We start from the raw sequence: 14,037 nt of genomic DNA, 5'->3' as shown, positions 1-14,037 counted from the left end.
CTTCCCTGAAAGGGAGGAAGGCTCATGAGGAAGGAGCAATGACAGTTGGATGCTTGTTTACTGCTGAGACTTTAGAGTTATATCCAGCCCCTTTCTGGGTCTTGGTAAGGATGGCTTAAGCCTTGTCATGATCGAGGAAAATGACTTCCTTCGGTATAGCCTCTTCTCGGGATGTAGGTTCATCTCGTAGTCTCACGAAGCAATCTGGGTACGCTGAAGCTGGGTCAGAATTGAAGCTCTTCAAGGGGATCGGGGCCCCAACTTCTAGGAGATATAAAGCTTCCTATTCAATTTGGGCATGTGTTCTGTCTACTCCCAGGGGTTGGTTCGGAATAGTGAGGGAGGTCAGATATTTTAAGGGGCTTAGCAGAGCCCCTGGAAGCGCCAGGGCGTTTCCTTCCCTGAACCTCTCTTTTTTTTCTTTGAGATCTTGCTTATTCTCCTCTCGTTCCCTCCGGAACAGTGTCAGTATCTGCTAGATCGACTCTAGGAGCATTTCGTTCCTGCTGAACTGTCTAGCCAGTTGGGGAGTTGGGGTTGAAGGGGTTGACGGCATAAGTTAATATGCCGGCACAGTGAGGTGAAGTACCTCGGTCATCGTCGAAACGGATCTTTCTTCCTCCATGGGTGGTTGAACCACTCCTTATACAGGGCCTTCTTGCAGTAGGTCCTGTCTGATGTCAATGGACGCCTATGGCATCCGGTCATGGTGGATGTCCACGCCTTGTAGTGCCTATTGATATCCGTGTCCACCGTCAGTTAGATAGAGGGGGGCTGGACCTGTGCCTGAGGCACAAACATATTCGATTGAGCCTTAGGGAACAATAGGCACTTCAAAATTTGTTAGGTAGGTACGGTCCCTGAAAATTCTTTTGGAAGCCTCATACTCACCTTTGCTGGGTTTCCCTTGCTGTATCCCTTGACTCTATAGTGTCCGCGATGTCTTTATAAATCCATCGGTCAGCAAGGTCAAGCGATTGTGGTTACCTTTTGGGTCCCAGAACCTCAGGGATCCAGATACGATGCGGCAGGGGCCTAAGGCCCGTACATCGTATGCCCACAAAAGTTCTTACTCTTGTGGTTGCAGAACACCCCTGCACACTTCGCCATCAGCTCCTCCTGTAAGGGAGAGAAGGGTGAATGAGTATTAAGTTGTTTATATTATTGAAATAATTTATGTTAAAAATACCGGTTCCAGTACCTCAGGGATCCAAATACAATGCAGCGGGGAGCATGAGACCCGCACATCTTGTGGCCATAAAAGGTCCTACTTGTGTGGCTGCAGGACAGGTCTGCACAATTCACTTTGCCCTCCTCTTGTAAGGAAGGGAAGGGTGAAATGAGTATGGGGTAATTATCATACTGATAATTATACACATGTAGTAAATAGTAATCATTACTATTATAATCATAGCTTAGGATAGTAAGCTAGAAAGAAAATAGGAAAGACACATATCTGTGCTTCCTGTCCAGGCAATTGCTGTGACCTCCCTCAATATTAATGTTCTAAAGTTTCCTTATCAGGGAAATATAGAGTGGAATAGCTCTCGTACGTAGAGCTGGAGTCAGTGTATACTAGCACTAACTCTGCCACAAGTGAATATTAATACTGTAGGGTAAAGATTTTATGTTCTGATGATCTAGGATACATCAGAATGTTGAAGGAATATTTCACTTCAACATTTGCTTAGTGGTCTCAACAATAGACTGTGAAAGGACACACAGAATATGTTGGAAAATCATACTACTGTATATTATATACTGTAGTTTTCTAACTGCTGTATTTCTATACCGCAGGAATGCTGGGTACTGTATAGTCTTATACTGTAGTACAGCCGGCATGTTGCCAGCTAGGCTAGTACCTGGCGGCACTGGTCCAGCTGGCATGCTGCCGGCTAGGTTAGTACCTGGCGGCACTAGCCGATAGAGAGAGAGAAAGCATGGAGAGAAGGGCTACCGAATTATTATAGTTTAGTACAATAATAGGGGTTGTAGGGACTACTGTCTCTACTCCCTTCTTCCCAAAATGAGGATTCAAATGGAAGGGGAAAGAATGTATTCATTCTAGCTTTCATCCAGCCACAAAATCTGTTGCCGGCTGCGCTGCCGGTTACAGGGTTTGTGGATGGTAGTCCAAGAGAGGACTGAAGAATACTCAAAGTTATAATGGGTCTCCCACCGGCAGCCGTCATGGCCGGCACAACCTTTCCCGGAGCCTTGCTTCCATTAGGGAAAGGTCGAAGCGGCAATCTAGCCGCCTTTGTAGGAGCCCGGCCGGCATCGTAATCAGCCCGGCAAGCAGGGAGATTGTAGAATACCGGCCACAGATGTTGTGACAGCCAGGCTGTCACTAAAGGACAGAAGGGGAAGGGAAAGGGTCTTATATTTTGCATAGAAAGAAGGCGGCACGTCTGCCTCCCACTGTCAGCCGCAAAACAAGGAAACATAGTTTCCTATGCCGGCGCCGTCTTGGGCGATAGAAGAATAACGATTCCTCAGCCTAAGACATTGCCGGATATAAGACATGTCTTCTAGACCACAAGGGAGAAGGTGGCTGCAGCTGTACTACCACTTTCGGTTGTGGACTAGGGAAGCCGGGCTTCCTATGCCGGCAACTGTGAAACCGGCAGGGGAATGACTACTGTAATCCCCCACGGTAGAGTTGCCGGCAGCAAGACTGAATACTCTGAGTTACTGTCGTAATTCAAAGCCGGGATACACACTGACAAAGAGGTACGACAGAAACACTATCCCAGTCAAGCCGGAGTACACTACTCTATGGCAAGACTAAGGAGAGGGTTGCCGCCTAATGGCGGCACTCAGAGGAAAGGAAGGGTTTATCCTTAATTCTCTAAAAGAGGCGAGTATCGAATTATGTTAGTAATTCTAGGACATGTACTATCTCCGATTGAATTTATAAAACGATACAAGAGGATGATCGGGGATAACGTTACTAACGTATACTAAAACGCATTAGGCTAGCCTAACTCGAGTCTGGGTCTCGGTTATGTTACGTTACTGAGGCCCTATCGTATACGATCGAAACGTTTAACCGAAGAGGAAATATTACATGTGTAATCTTATCTTCACGAGTATAATTTGCCTAAATAACTACAATTCATTAAAGCTAATTACCGGGGATGTCGTACTACTAACTAAATAAAGCATTTATGGCGTACGACAGCGATCCAAAATGGCCGTCTCCGGTGATGGCTCTGCTCCACTAAACACATCTAAATTATGTTAATTTAACTGTGAGAAGGGAGCCAAAAATTATACATAGGAAAGATTAAATACTCATTTTTCCAGAGGATGAAGAGGCTGGAGAATGCACAGTAATAATCCTTGAAATAGTAACAAAACTGAGAGCGGTTGGGAGATACACTGTGCTTAACTAGCTACTAGAAAAGGAATAGTTTGTCGGGGTGGTACCGGGAGGGGATCCACCGGGTAACCTTGATAACGGCTCCACTTCAAATTCGCCACTCTTACCCCTCAGAGCGAAAACGCTATTCGGGGTGAAGATTGCCATGTGTCGTATCAAAAAATACGTCCCCTAATATTATGCGATATCCTTAAGAGTTAATTTAAGGATACTCGCGCCCGGAGTTAGAATTCTGGAGACCTGTGGTCAATTCTCTGAGAGTATCACTGTAGTCAAATATCCCTTAGAAAGCTGGCTAAAGGAACCTTCCATCAGGACGACATGGCTGAGCCCAAAAACATTCATGTATTATGTGACTTTCTGAGACCTTAGCCTATTTCATTTCATTGTTCTCCCTCACAAATTCTAGGTATCTAAAAGAGTGGCTACAACTTTGGGAGTGTGAATATTTCACAGCAAATAAGTTTAAAGTGAATAAAGAATTCAAGGCTTTAATAAAGGATCTTGAATCTTGTAGATACTGGGTACTTTCAGAACCCTTACGGAATGGTGTACAAGAACCACTAACTACCATTTGAGAAGTTAGGCTAGGGTTTGAAATAGGGCAGGTTAGGTTTGAAATATTACCCTTAATCTAAAACTTAATGGCCTTCTGAGCTTCCACAAAAGAATCTAATGACATTTAACTCTTAAAAAGCTTATGATTATCGAAAGTAACTCATTAGGCTGCAGCAAAGTCAAAGCCTAGAGTGACAATATTGCCATCATTTCTTCTATATATAAATAGCCTAGAATTATCCGGATTTCCCCTGAACTAAAAGTAAGTTTCTTTTAGCTTTGAACTTTAATCTGATCCTGAAACACACTCCTCACAAGATTCTCTATGTTAAAAAATTTTTCCCAGCATAAGATTAAAAAAGAATGCAAATCATGATCACCCAGTAACATTATGCACGATAGTGCAGAGATTGTTAGAAAATCTGAAGACATCTTCAAAACACTATAATACAGAAAGTATAAAAAACAGACAAAAAACCTGACATATGGAGCAAACATCGTTGTAGTCCCATGTTGTCTTTAAAACTGAAGAAGTGATACAACATTTCTATCATGTTATAGTTCTTAGACGCTGTTTCATTGCTTTACTAGAGACATTAGTGTACTGTATTTGAAAAACAAAAGAGAATTATAAAGTAATGTCGACATTCAGAGCTTCCAGAGATGAGAGCAATATGAACATCAAGGGAGGTTTATAGAAATCAATGAGTTGAAATAAAAAGTGACAGATCATTTAAAAAACTCTTAGCAATAAGACAGCAGTTGTATGACACAAACTATGTAATAAGTCAAGTTTTCCCCAGATGTATTTTTAAATAAGTGGAAAGGGAGATACTTATATCAAGTGTCTGAAGGTTGATGCTATTATAAATTAGTCTCAATGTAAAGCATAGGGTTTATGGTGATGTAAATCATATCAATATAATTTCCTATACTTGACCATAAAATAGGACAAAATAATTTGCTCACGAGGCTGGAATGAAATACACAGATTCCTACTCAAACATAAAAAAATTTTGAAGTGAAAATATACTGATCAAACCTGTATGCCTCTTACAACTCATACACCACATATGCTATCAATTATGAAAACTAGAAACTTTCAGCACCTTTAAATATTTGGGTATTGAGAAAATGAAGCTTCAGTTAATGAGGAATAAAAAAATAGAAACAATAACAGCATTCAAAAATAAAAATTAAATATATTGCTTACCGTGTCTCTTCTGGCTTCCACAATAACCATGACCATCAAATCAGTTTCGACATCAAAAGTCACCGATCGGTTTAAGGAAAGGTCAAAAGTAAGTTTGTTTTTCACAACCCGACCTGAACGAGAATACACAGCTTCTGGGGCCTGCAGCATATGGAACAAATGTTAATAAAATAGAACAGACAAGAAAAAAATAGAAGAGGAAAAGATTAAAACAAATTTAAAATACTCTACAAGGTATTAAACTTCACTCGGATCCAAAATTTTTGGTGCTCCATTAATCTTGAAAAGGCTGTAACTAATATACAATGTGATGATCAACCTGTTAGATATCAATATGAGATACCGAACAAAGGCCAAATTACTAACTTAAAAATCTGAACTCTCATAAAAACTGGTCCTCGAAATTTTATTTTTTAAGAATAAAATTATTTACATTTTTTTTTCAATACAAACCAATTACTTCAAGTGCTCATTTTGTGTATCATGTACTGTTTTCACAGATAAATTCTCTAAAGGAAGATTATTATTACTATATTGTGGTAAACAAGTAGTGCATATATACAATGAAATCCACTAGGTCTGTTACCAAATTAATTCTTTATAGTCAACTACTCATGGCTTTTAAAGATCCAAATGATAATAGGGGATCAGATAATAAATATAATTTCAGCATATGCCCCCAGGTAGGTTGTCAAGAACAAGAAAAAGAATTATTTAGACAAGAGTTTGAGGCTGATATTAGAACAGTGAAAGAGGAAGAGAAGCTAATCCTAGGAGCAGATATAATTGGCAGAGTGGGGAAGAGAAGAGATGGATATGAGGAGGTACATGGGTTTGGAAAGAAATCAGGATAAGGAGTATAAATTAGCGATGGCTCAGAGTTTTGAATTGGCATGTATGAATACCTGATTTCAGAAGTTTGATAAGCATATCATAACATATGAAAGTGGAGTGGAAAGCCAAATAGATTACATATTGGTTAGAGAAGCAGACAAGAAAAATATGATGAACTGTAAAGTGATTTTTGGGGAAGCTTGTGTTAAACAACATAGACTGGTAGTGATGGATTTTAAAATGAGAGATAGAAAACCCAAGAAGAGAAAGGATATGTAGAATTCAGGTTTGGGACCTTAAAGGAGAAAAGTGTGAGCAATTTAGGAGGATTGTGAGAGAGATGACTGGACACAATAATAGGGTGGAAAACATCTGGTTGGGTCTGAAAGAAATATGTGTAGGAGAAACAGGAATTAGTGGTTAGAACCAGTGGATATAGTGTTTCGATAGGAGAAAAGTGCCAGATTCAGTTAAAACAAAATCGAAGGCATTCAAGGACTGGAAAGTACAACAGGCACAGAGAGAAGAGGAACAGCACAGAGAAGAGGAAAGAGATTCTAGGAGGAAAGTAGGTATAGCTATTAGAAGAGCAGTAGAGATATTAAATCAAAAGCTACGAACAAAGGAAGGAGAAAAGGTTATCTATAAGATTTCAAATTTGAGGAAAAGGCAAAGACAGGATTTGGGGCAACTGGTAGTCATCAGGGATAGAGATGGAAATATATTGCATAGGGATGATGACATTAAAAGGGGATGGATGGAATATTGTGAACAACTATTGAATATTGATAATGAAGAAGATGAGCTGGGAGAAGCACAAAGGGTGGAGGGGCCAGTGATGGAGATACGGAATGGAGAAATGAATCCGGCATTGAGTAAAATGAAGAGTAGTAAAGCACCAGGCTCACCAGAGTTTCAAATTGAAATGGGCAAGATACTAGCTACAGAGGGGGAAGAATGGATGCTGTATTTATTGAGAGCAATATGGGAAGAGGAAATAATGCCTAAACACTGGGAGGAGAGCCTAATGGTATCTACATTTAAGCAGAAATGTGGCATCATGGAATGTGGTAACTACAGCTGAATTAAACTAACAGCATGGTTTGAAAGTTTTAGAGAGGATACTAGATGAGAGACTGAGAAAGATTGCAAAGATTGGTAAACAGCAGTAAGGATTCATGAGGGGGAGAGGGACTGTGGATGTCATTTTTATAGTAAGGCAGTTACAGGAAAAGAGACTAGAAGGAAACCAGAAGCTCTTCTGTGCTTTTGTAGACTTAGAGAAGGTTTAAGATAGAATACCAAGAAAAGTGATGTTTTGGTGCTTGAGGAAGAGGAAAGTCCCGAAAAAGTTAGTTAGAATGGAAGAGATGATATACATAAGAACAAGGACAAAAGTTATAACAGCTGTTGGTGAAACAGAAACCTTTGAAGTTAGTGTTGGATTACACCAGGAGTCAGCATTAAGCCCATTTTTATTTGTATTGGTCTTGGATGTGTTAAGTGAAGAGATAAGAAATGCAGAGTTGTGGGAGGTGCTATATGCAGATGATTTGGTGGTTACTACTGAAAATGTGGAAGAATTAGAGAAGGATGGTAGAGTAGCGAGAGACTTTGGAAAGGGGTGGCTTGAGGGTAAATGTGGATAAGACTGAAGCTATGGTGAGGAGTTAGGAAGGTTGGGACAGGATAGCTATATATGAAAGTAGAGGATCAGTTATAAAACAGGTAGAACAATTTAGATACTTAGGATCTACTATAAATCATAAATCATGAGGGAAGAAGTGAGACTTTAGATAAGAATAGGATAAAAGCAGCATGGGGAAAGTGGAGGGAATTAGCAGGAGTGGTACGTGATAAGAAAATGCCAATAAAGGTAAAAGTCAAGATCTACAGTATAGCACAGTAATAAGACCAGTGTTAATGTATAGATCAAAAACATAGGCTTTAAGATGAAAAGAGGAAGAAAAACTTGAGGGAACTGAGATGAGAATACTAAGGTGGATTATTGGAATATCACTGTTTGAAAGATTGGAAAGTGATGAAATAAGAAGAATGGCAAGTAAAGTAAAGATTACAGAGAAGATAAGAGTGTCCAAACTGAGATATTGTGAGCACATATTGAGGATGCAAGGTGAGGAGGGAGTGAGGAGGACTTGAGAGGAACCTGTTAGGGAGAAAAGATCAAGAGGGAGGCAGAGAATAAGATGGAGAGATAAGGTGAAGGATGATATGGAGAGAAGAGGTTTGGTGGATGAGGATGCCTTTGAAAGAAGGCACTGGAGAGGGTGCATCAGGCAACCAACCCCTTAATGTAGGGATAACGGTGGGGAAGAAGATTGATAGCGAGAATGTAGGACAGGAAGTACGAGATATTTTCACAAGTAATTGGTTTTTACAGCTTTCTTTTTTGACAAAATACATTCTTAAATAACATACCCATTACTTTTAGCTGCCAAATCATAATCAATTAAAGTGGGCGATATATGAGGTGTCAAGTTCCCAAACTGATAATTGAGAGATCTGGAACAGGGCTGGAGCATTAGATAAAAGGTATCAAGAAAATTCATTATACTGTACCATGTTTCTTTCAGACAAGTCCTTGAAAGGACAGTAAGATAAGTTGTGAGTGAGGTGTTTTGAGTAAGTGAGCATATGAATGGTGACATAACTTAGCCGTTTCAAGTGACTTAAACAATGTTTTTCCATGTTGGAGCCCTTAGGCTTATAGCATCCTGCTTTTCCCACTATGGTTATAGCTTGGCTAATATTATTATTATTATTATTATTATTATTATTATTATCATCATAATAATAATAATAATAATAATAATAATAATGCAGTAACACTAAAGTCTGTATTATTAGGAGGCCACAATAGAAAAATGAAAGGAAGCATTTTAGCTATGTGACTCAGGTAAGTCATCTAAATCCGCGGTTTCCAACAGGTAGTCCGTGGAAATTTTTTGATGGTCTGCAGAAAAATTGAGACATCATTTAAATTTGTATATTTTCAAAATCCTTTTCATGCAACCCTGAAACAAATTGCACAGAAGACAGAGAGATCAGTGTTGCCAATTTAGCATTTTAGGGTGATTTAGCTTTTAAAATTTGAATCTAACATTTAGCAGAAAAGACAACCATTAAATAATTAATGGCATTATATCAAATTACTACCAGTTTCAGTAGCCTTCCCTCAGTCATTTGAAACTACAGTAGTTTCATACGAATCCCCGCTAGTTTGAAATTACCCTACTGTCACGCTTTTAGCTATGGACCAGGAAGGATATGGAAACTCGCTCTAACTAGAAGCAGTTCGCTGGTGTTCTTCATTTTATTTCCGGATGGATATGACTTCTTTTTCAAATTCAGGCGTCCACCAGAGTTGTTGCAGTTGTCGTGGATGACAAAAGACAGATGCTTTCTCCTGAAATTTTCTTTTTTTCCTTTGTTGTTTCCTACATTCTCACAAAACGTATTTGACACCAAAAACTCTTTCACTTCCTTCATTTCATTGGAGAACATCACTGCAATCAATAGTTGAGTAATTTCAAACTAGGTTCATTTGACTAAGGAGTCATTTCAAACTCGTGAGGAGTTTAAAATGACTGGGCGAAGTCTTCTGAAACGGGGGAGTTATTTGAACCGGTTACACCGGCTTCAGTGAAAGAGAGCGTGTTTAGTTGCTGCAGGACCAAAAAGTCCATCACTAATTTTGGTAAATGTGGATATCAGGCCCAGTTCCTATTCTTATTGTAATTCTAGTGTTTTTCTATAGATTTGTGTTGATAGTTTAACAAATCTGTACCTGTATAATTTATAAGTGAGGCGTATCAAACCCGATGCACAACTGTTGCTACAAATCATCAAATCTTTTTTTCAGATTCAAATAAAATAGGATGTAATAGACCCATAATGAGTGAGAAAAGGCAAGCATATATTTTGCATTTCTTTAGCAAAAACAAAAGGTGGATTAACTAATGTTAATATTAATACTCCACTTAAGTGTGAGCTGATCAGTGAATCGGAGCATCCACAGTCCTTGTCAGGCACCATCAGAAAGAACATATGAACTGGAGGCGAAAAGGAAAAACTCAAAGTATCAAGAAAATATGATTTGAACTACAGTACTTGAAATTTGGATTTATTCAAGAACCTGGTAGTGAGGTGGACCCCCGGCCTCTTTGTATTGTGTATTCCGAGAGCTTATCTAATGATGCCATGAAACCTTCAAAACTTGAAAGACACTTTCAACCAAAGCACCCAGATTTAGCCAAGAAACCACTTGAATATTTTCAAAGAATGCATGAAAATATGCAAATGCAAGCAGGTGCTTTAAAAAAAATGGTTGTTGAAGATAAGGTATTATTAAAGGTTTCCTATTTAATAGCACTTCAAATAGCCAAAAATGAAAAGCCATATATGATTGGAGAAGAATTAATAAGCCCTTGCATGTTACAAGCCTGTGAGTAGGTTTTGGCAAAACAGGCTGTACAGAAACTGAAAGTAATTCCTATGTCTGTTAACACTGATAAGTTCAGAATTCAATATATGGCTGAAGATATGGGAAATAAAGTTATAGAAATGGTAAAAAAGTCACCATTTTATTCAATTCAGCTTGACGAATCAACGAACTTAAGTAACAAGGCACTTCTACTATGTTTTGTGAGGGTTGAGTATGAAGGGAAATTACAGGAAGAAGTATTTTGTTTGCTCAACTTACATGGTAAAACAACAAGCTCTAAGATTTTTAAAACACTTGATAGTTATTTCATGGAACAAGGAATTGAATGTAAAAAATGTCTTGGGATATGAACAGATGGGCCGCAAATATGACTGGACATCGTTCAGGAATTGTTGCAAAGGTGAAAAATATTGGTCACCCAGACATTCTATCTACCCACTGCATTATACATTGTGAACAACTTGTAGTGAAAATAATGTCCCCAGAACTACACAAAGTATTATCAGATGTTATTAAAATTATAAATGAAATTTGACTCAAAGCGCTCAATTCTCAAATATTTAAAGCACTAGGTGAAGAAATAGGTTCTCAGTATACCCACTTCCTTCACACTAACGTAAGATGGCTTTCGAGGGGTAAAATACTAACCACACTGTTTGTACTCCGTGAAGAAATCAAATTATTTTTTCAGCAGCAAAATAATGCAAAATTTCAAGAACTTTTGTCCGACAATGAGTGGTTAGCCAAGCTTGCATACCTGGCAGATATTTTTTCCTGTTAATTGAACTAAACATATCCTTGCAAGGACATCTTAAGGATGTGTTCACACTGCGAGGTAAAATAGATGCTTTACAAAAGAAAATATCAATGTGACAAACACGGTTGTCTGACGAAGATCTGCAAATGTTTTCAAATTTTGATGAATATATGGGAGAGAAGGATGTTAACCAACTAGTGATATCCATTGTTCAATAGCACTTAGAAGTCAATGACAGAATTTTTTGTGAAGATGACCTCAGGCATGTCAATATGTGGATAATAGATCCATTTGCTAAGGAAAAGATACCAATATTCAGGCATGAGATGTCAGGTCTTCTTCAGAAACTATTACCAGAGACGTACCTCTTCACTGACATCTCTGAAAGAAGATGGCACACCTTCCCTGGTAGACCGTGGCACAGAACCATTATTATGCAGAAATCTATGCAGAAATTGCAAAAAGCTTTTCACTTGGAAGAGAAGCTGGATAAACTTCACAAAATGGGGGTACTTCAGACAATGCAACTGACAGGAAAGGTTAGTCCAAAGGTAGCTCTCTAGAAGTGCTAACAGACCAGGAACCATTAGGCATGTGGCCATATGTGAGCAACCTGGGTTATCCTGAGGCCTGGCAAGCTCAACACTCAATAGATCAGCAAGTGAAACGGGCTGAACGGAGGAAAGGTAGGAGTCTAGGAGATCCCATGAGTGTTGGAAGACATCCTTGAACACTAACCATGGGTCTGAATGTCCAACCTTACAAACTTGCCTCTGGTGACTGAACCTGTTCTGCTGGTACATTCCTCTTGCCAAAAATTTACTTGGTTGACAGTTCTAAGATGTTGGTACACTGACCTGAAGTGCCTCTAGTCAACTTGTAAAGAGGGGAGGTAAGACTGTGGCCCTTACTTGTTGATGTAGACTACTATGCTGATGTTGTCCTTCAATAACACCACTGAGAGCCTCTCAAAAGTCTTGGAAAGCTTGGAGGCAGAAATGCTGCTTGCAATTCCAGGATGTTGAAGTGCAGAAGTACTTTCACTGACCACACACAGACAACCAGGTCACCAAGGTGTGCACCCTATCCCTCCTTTGACGCACCTGAGAACAGTTGCAAGTCCAGAAGTGGTGAGTTGGGTGGGACATCCCTGGTGAAGTTTTCCTCGTCCAGGTGCCAGGAAGATCAGAGAGTGACTCCAGTCTTACTGGAATAGGATGATTCAGGGAATCTCTGGAGGCTAGCCAATAATACTTGAAATATCATAGAAGGGATCTCTAGTGGAGGTGCTTGTGTGAAATGAGCTCTTCCAGTGAGAAAGGTGGCTGAAAGACACTACAGCAATGAGCTGGAGACAGCTTCAGAACACTATCGGACTGCGAGATGGACCTAAAGAAACCTGGGTACCTTCATACTTCACAAGACTACAATATGTCTACTTTCTTCCAGCAAAAAATATGCATTCTGACCAAAAGACAGACCCTGCAATGTAATCAGGGACTGATGCTGAACTATGCCAGCAGTCATCAGGGAGGAAAGGATCTCCAGCATCGATCAAGGGAGAGACAGTAGTACCCAATACTCTTCCCTTTGATGACTGAGGTGGAGAGAGAGCAGTGACCCAGGCAAGGGGTAGAGGTTTGTGCATGTGATCTAGAAAGTTGCCATCTTCTCAGATCATGATACGCAAAACTCCATTCAGAGATGGAACAGCAGTTCTTCATTCAGGTAGGAAATGTGAAGGTGAGCATCTCAGCAATGCAATAAAAATTGAAGGGCAATCCCTCAAAAGTCTGATATGAAATGCTTGCAAGCTCAGACAAAAAAAAAATAAAATAAACCGGGTAGTCAGACGAGACCTGGTGAAGCCCAATGCATATACATACTTATTTATTTCAATATTGTTACTGTTCTCAAAATATTTCATTTTTTCTTATTTCCTTTCCTCACTGGGCTATTTTCCCCGTTGGAGCCCCTGGGCTTATAGCTTCCTGGTTTTCCAATTAGGGTTGTAGCTTAGCAAGTAATAATAATAATAATAATAATAATAATAATAATAATAATAATAATACTGCTTGTTCTCCTTCAGAGTTTTCATCTTGGTTAGGTATTTATAAAAATACTTTAACTAATGTTAGGGAGCATTTCAGGAAAAAAAAAATAGCACTAAAAGGAATGGATAGTTATAAAACTATTATATCATACCTGATGAACTAGATACTTTAAAAATCTACTAACTGGATAAGAAGATCATACTGAAATTTTGGATTACCTTTTTCAGCAAACATGTGTATGATATCTCTAATTTGATGTGGGTGAAATTAAGTCATAATAAATGTTTAACTGTTTATGTCAACTTGTATTCTTAAACCCAGGTACTAATTAATGAAAAATTCACAAGTTAAAAGGTTAAGGGCAGGGAGTTAGTGGCAAAAAGGCATTCTGCCTTGATGAAGAGCTGGCTCTTTCTATTCTATGGTCCTGCAATTGAAATGTCAACCATAAGTTATATAATATGCAATAATATAAAATTCTGCAGGTGTACATTAACCCTTTTACCCCCAAAGGACGCACTGGTACGTTTCACAAAAGCCATCCCTTTACCCTCATGGACGTACCGGTACGTCCTTGTAAAAAAATGCCATAAAATTTTTTTTTTTCATATTTTTGATAACTTTTTGAGAAAATTCACGCATTTTCCAAGAGAATGAGACCAACCTGACCTCTCTATGACAAAAATTAAGCCTGTTAGAGCAATTTAAAAAAAGAATACGGCAAAATGTGATGGGATAAAAATAACCCCTTGGGGGTTAAGGGTTGGACAT

The 14,037-nt window shown here is 39.0% G+C and overlaps 1 protein-coding gene across 1 annotated transcript in view; it reads right to left on the bottom strand.

Moving 5' to 3' along the window:
* The window catches only part of LOC137660249 (DDB1- and CUL4-associated factor 17-like), a 61,817-nt gene that overhangs the window by 8,027 nt on the left and 39,753 nt on the right, over positions 1-14,037 (bottom strand). Inside the window, exon 9 of the mRNA XM_068394990.1 lies at positions 5,157-5,297. Within this exon, the coding sequence (XP_068251091.1) occupies positions 5,157-5,297 (141 nt within the window). The remainder of the gene's footprint in view (positions 1-5,156; positions 5,298-14,037) is intronic.

Source organism: Palaemon carinicauda, chromosome 20 (genome assembly GCF_036898095.1).
Source record: "Palaemon carinicauda isolate YSFRI2023 chromosome 20, ASM3689809v2, whole genome shotgun sequence".
In the NCBI taxonomy this organism is placed as follows: Eukaryota; Metazoa; Arthropoda; class Malacostraca; order Decapoda; family Palaemonidae; genus Palaemon; species Palaemon carinicauda.
This window is presented reverse-complemented; position numbering and strand designations above follow the sequence as displayed.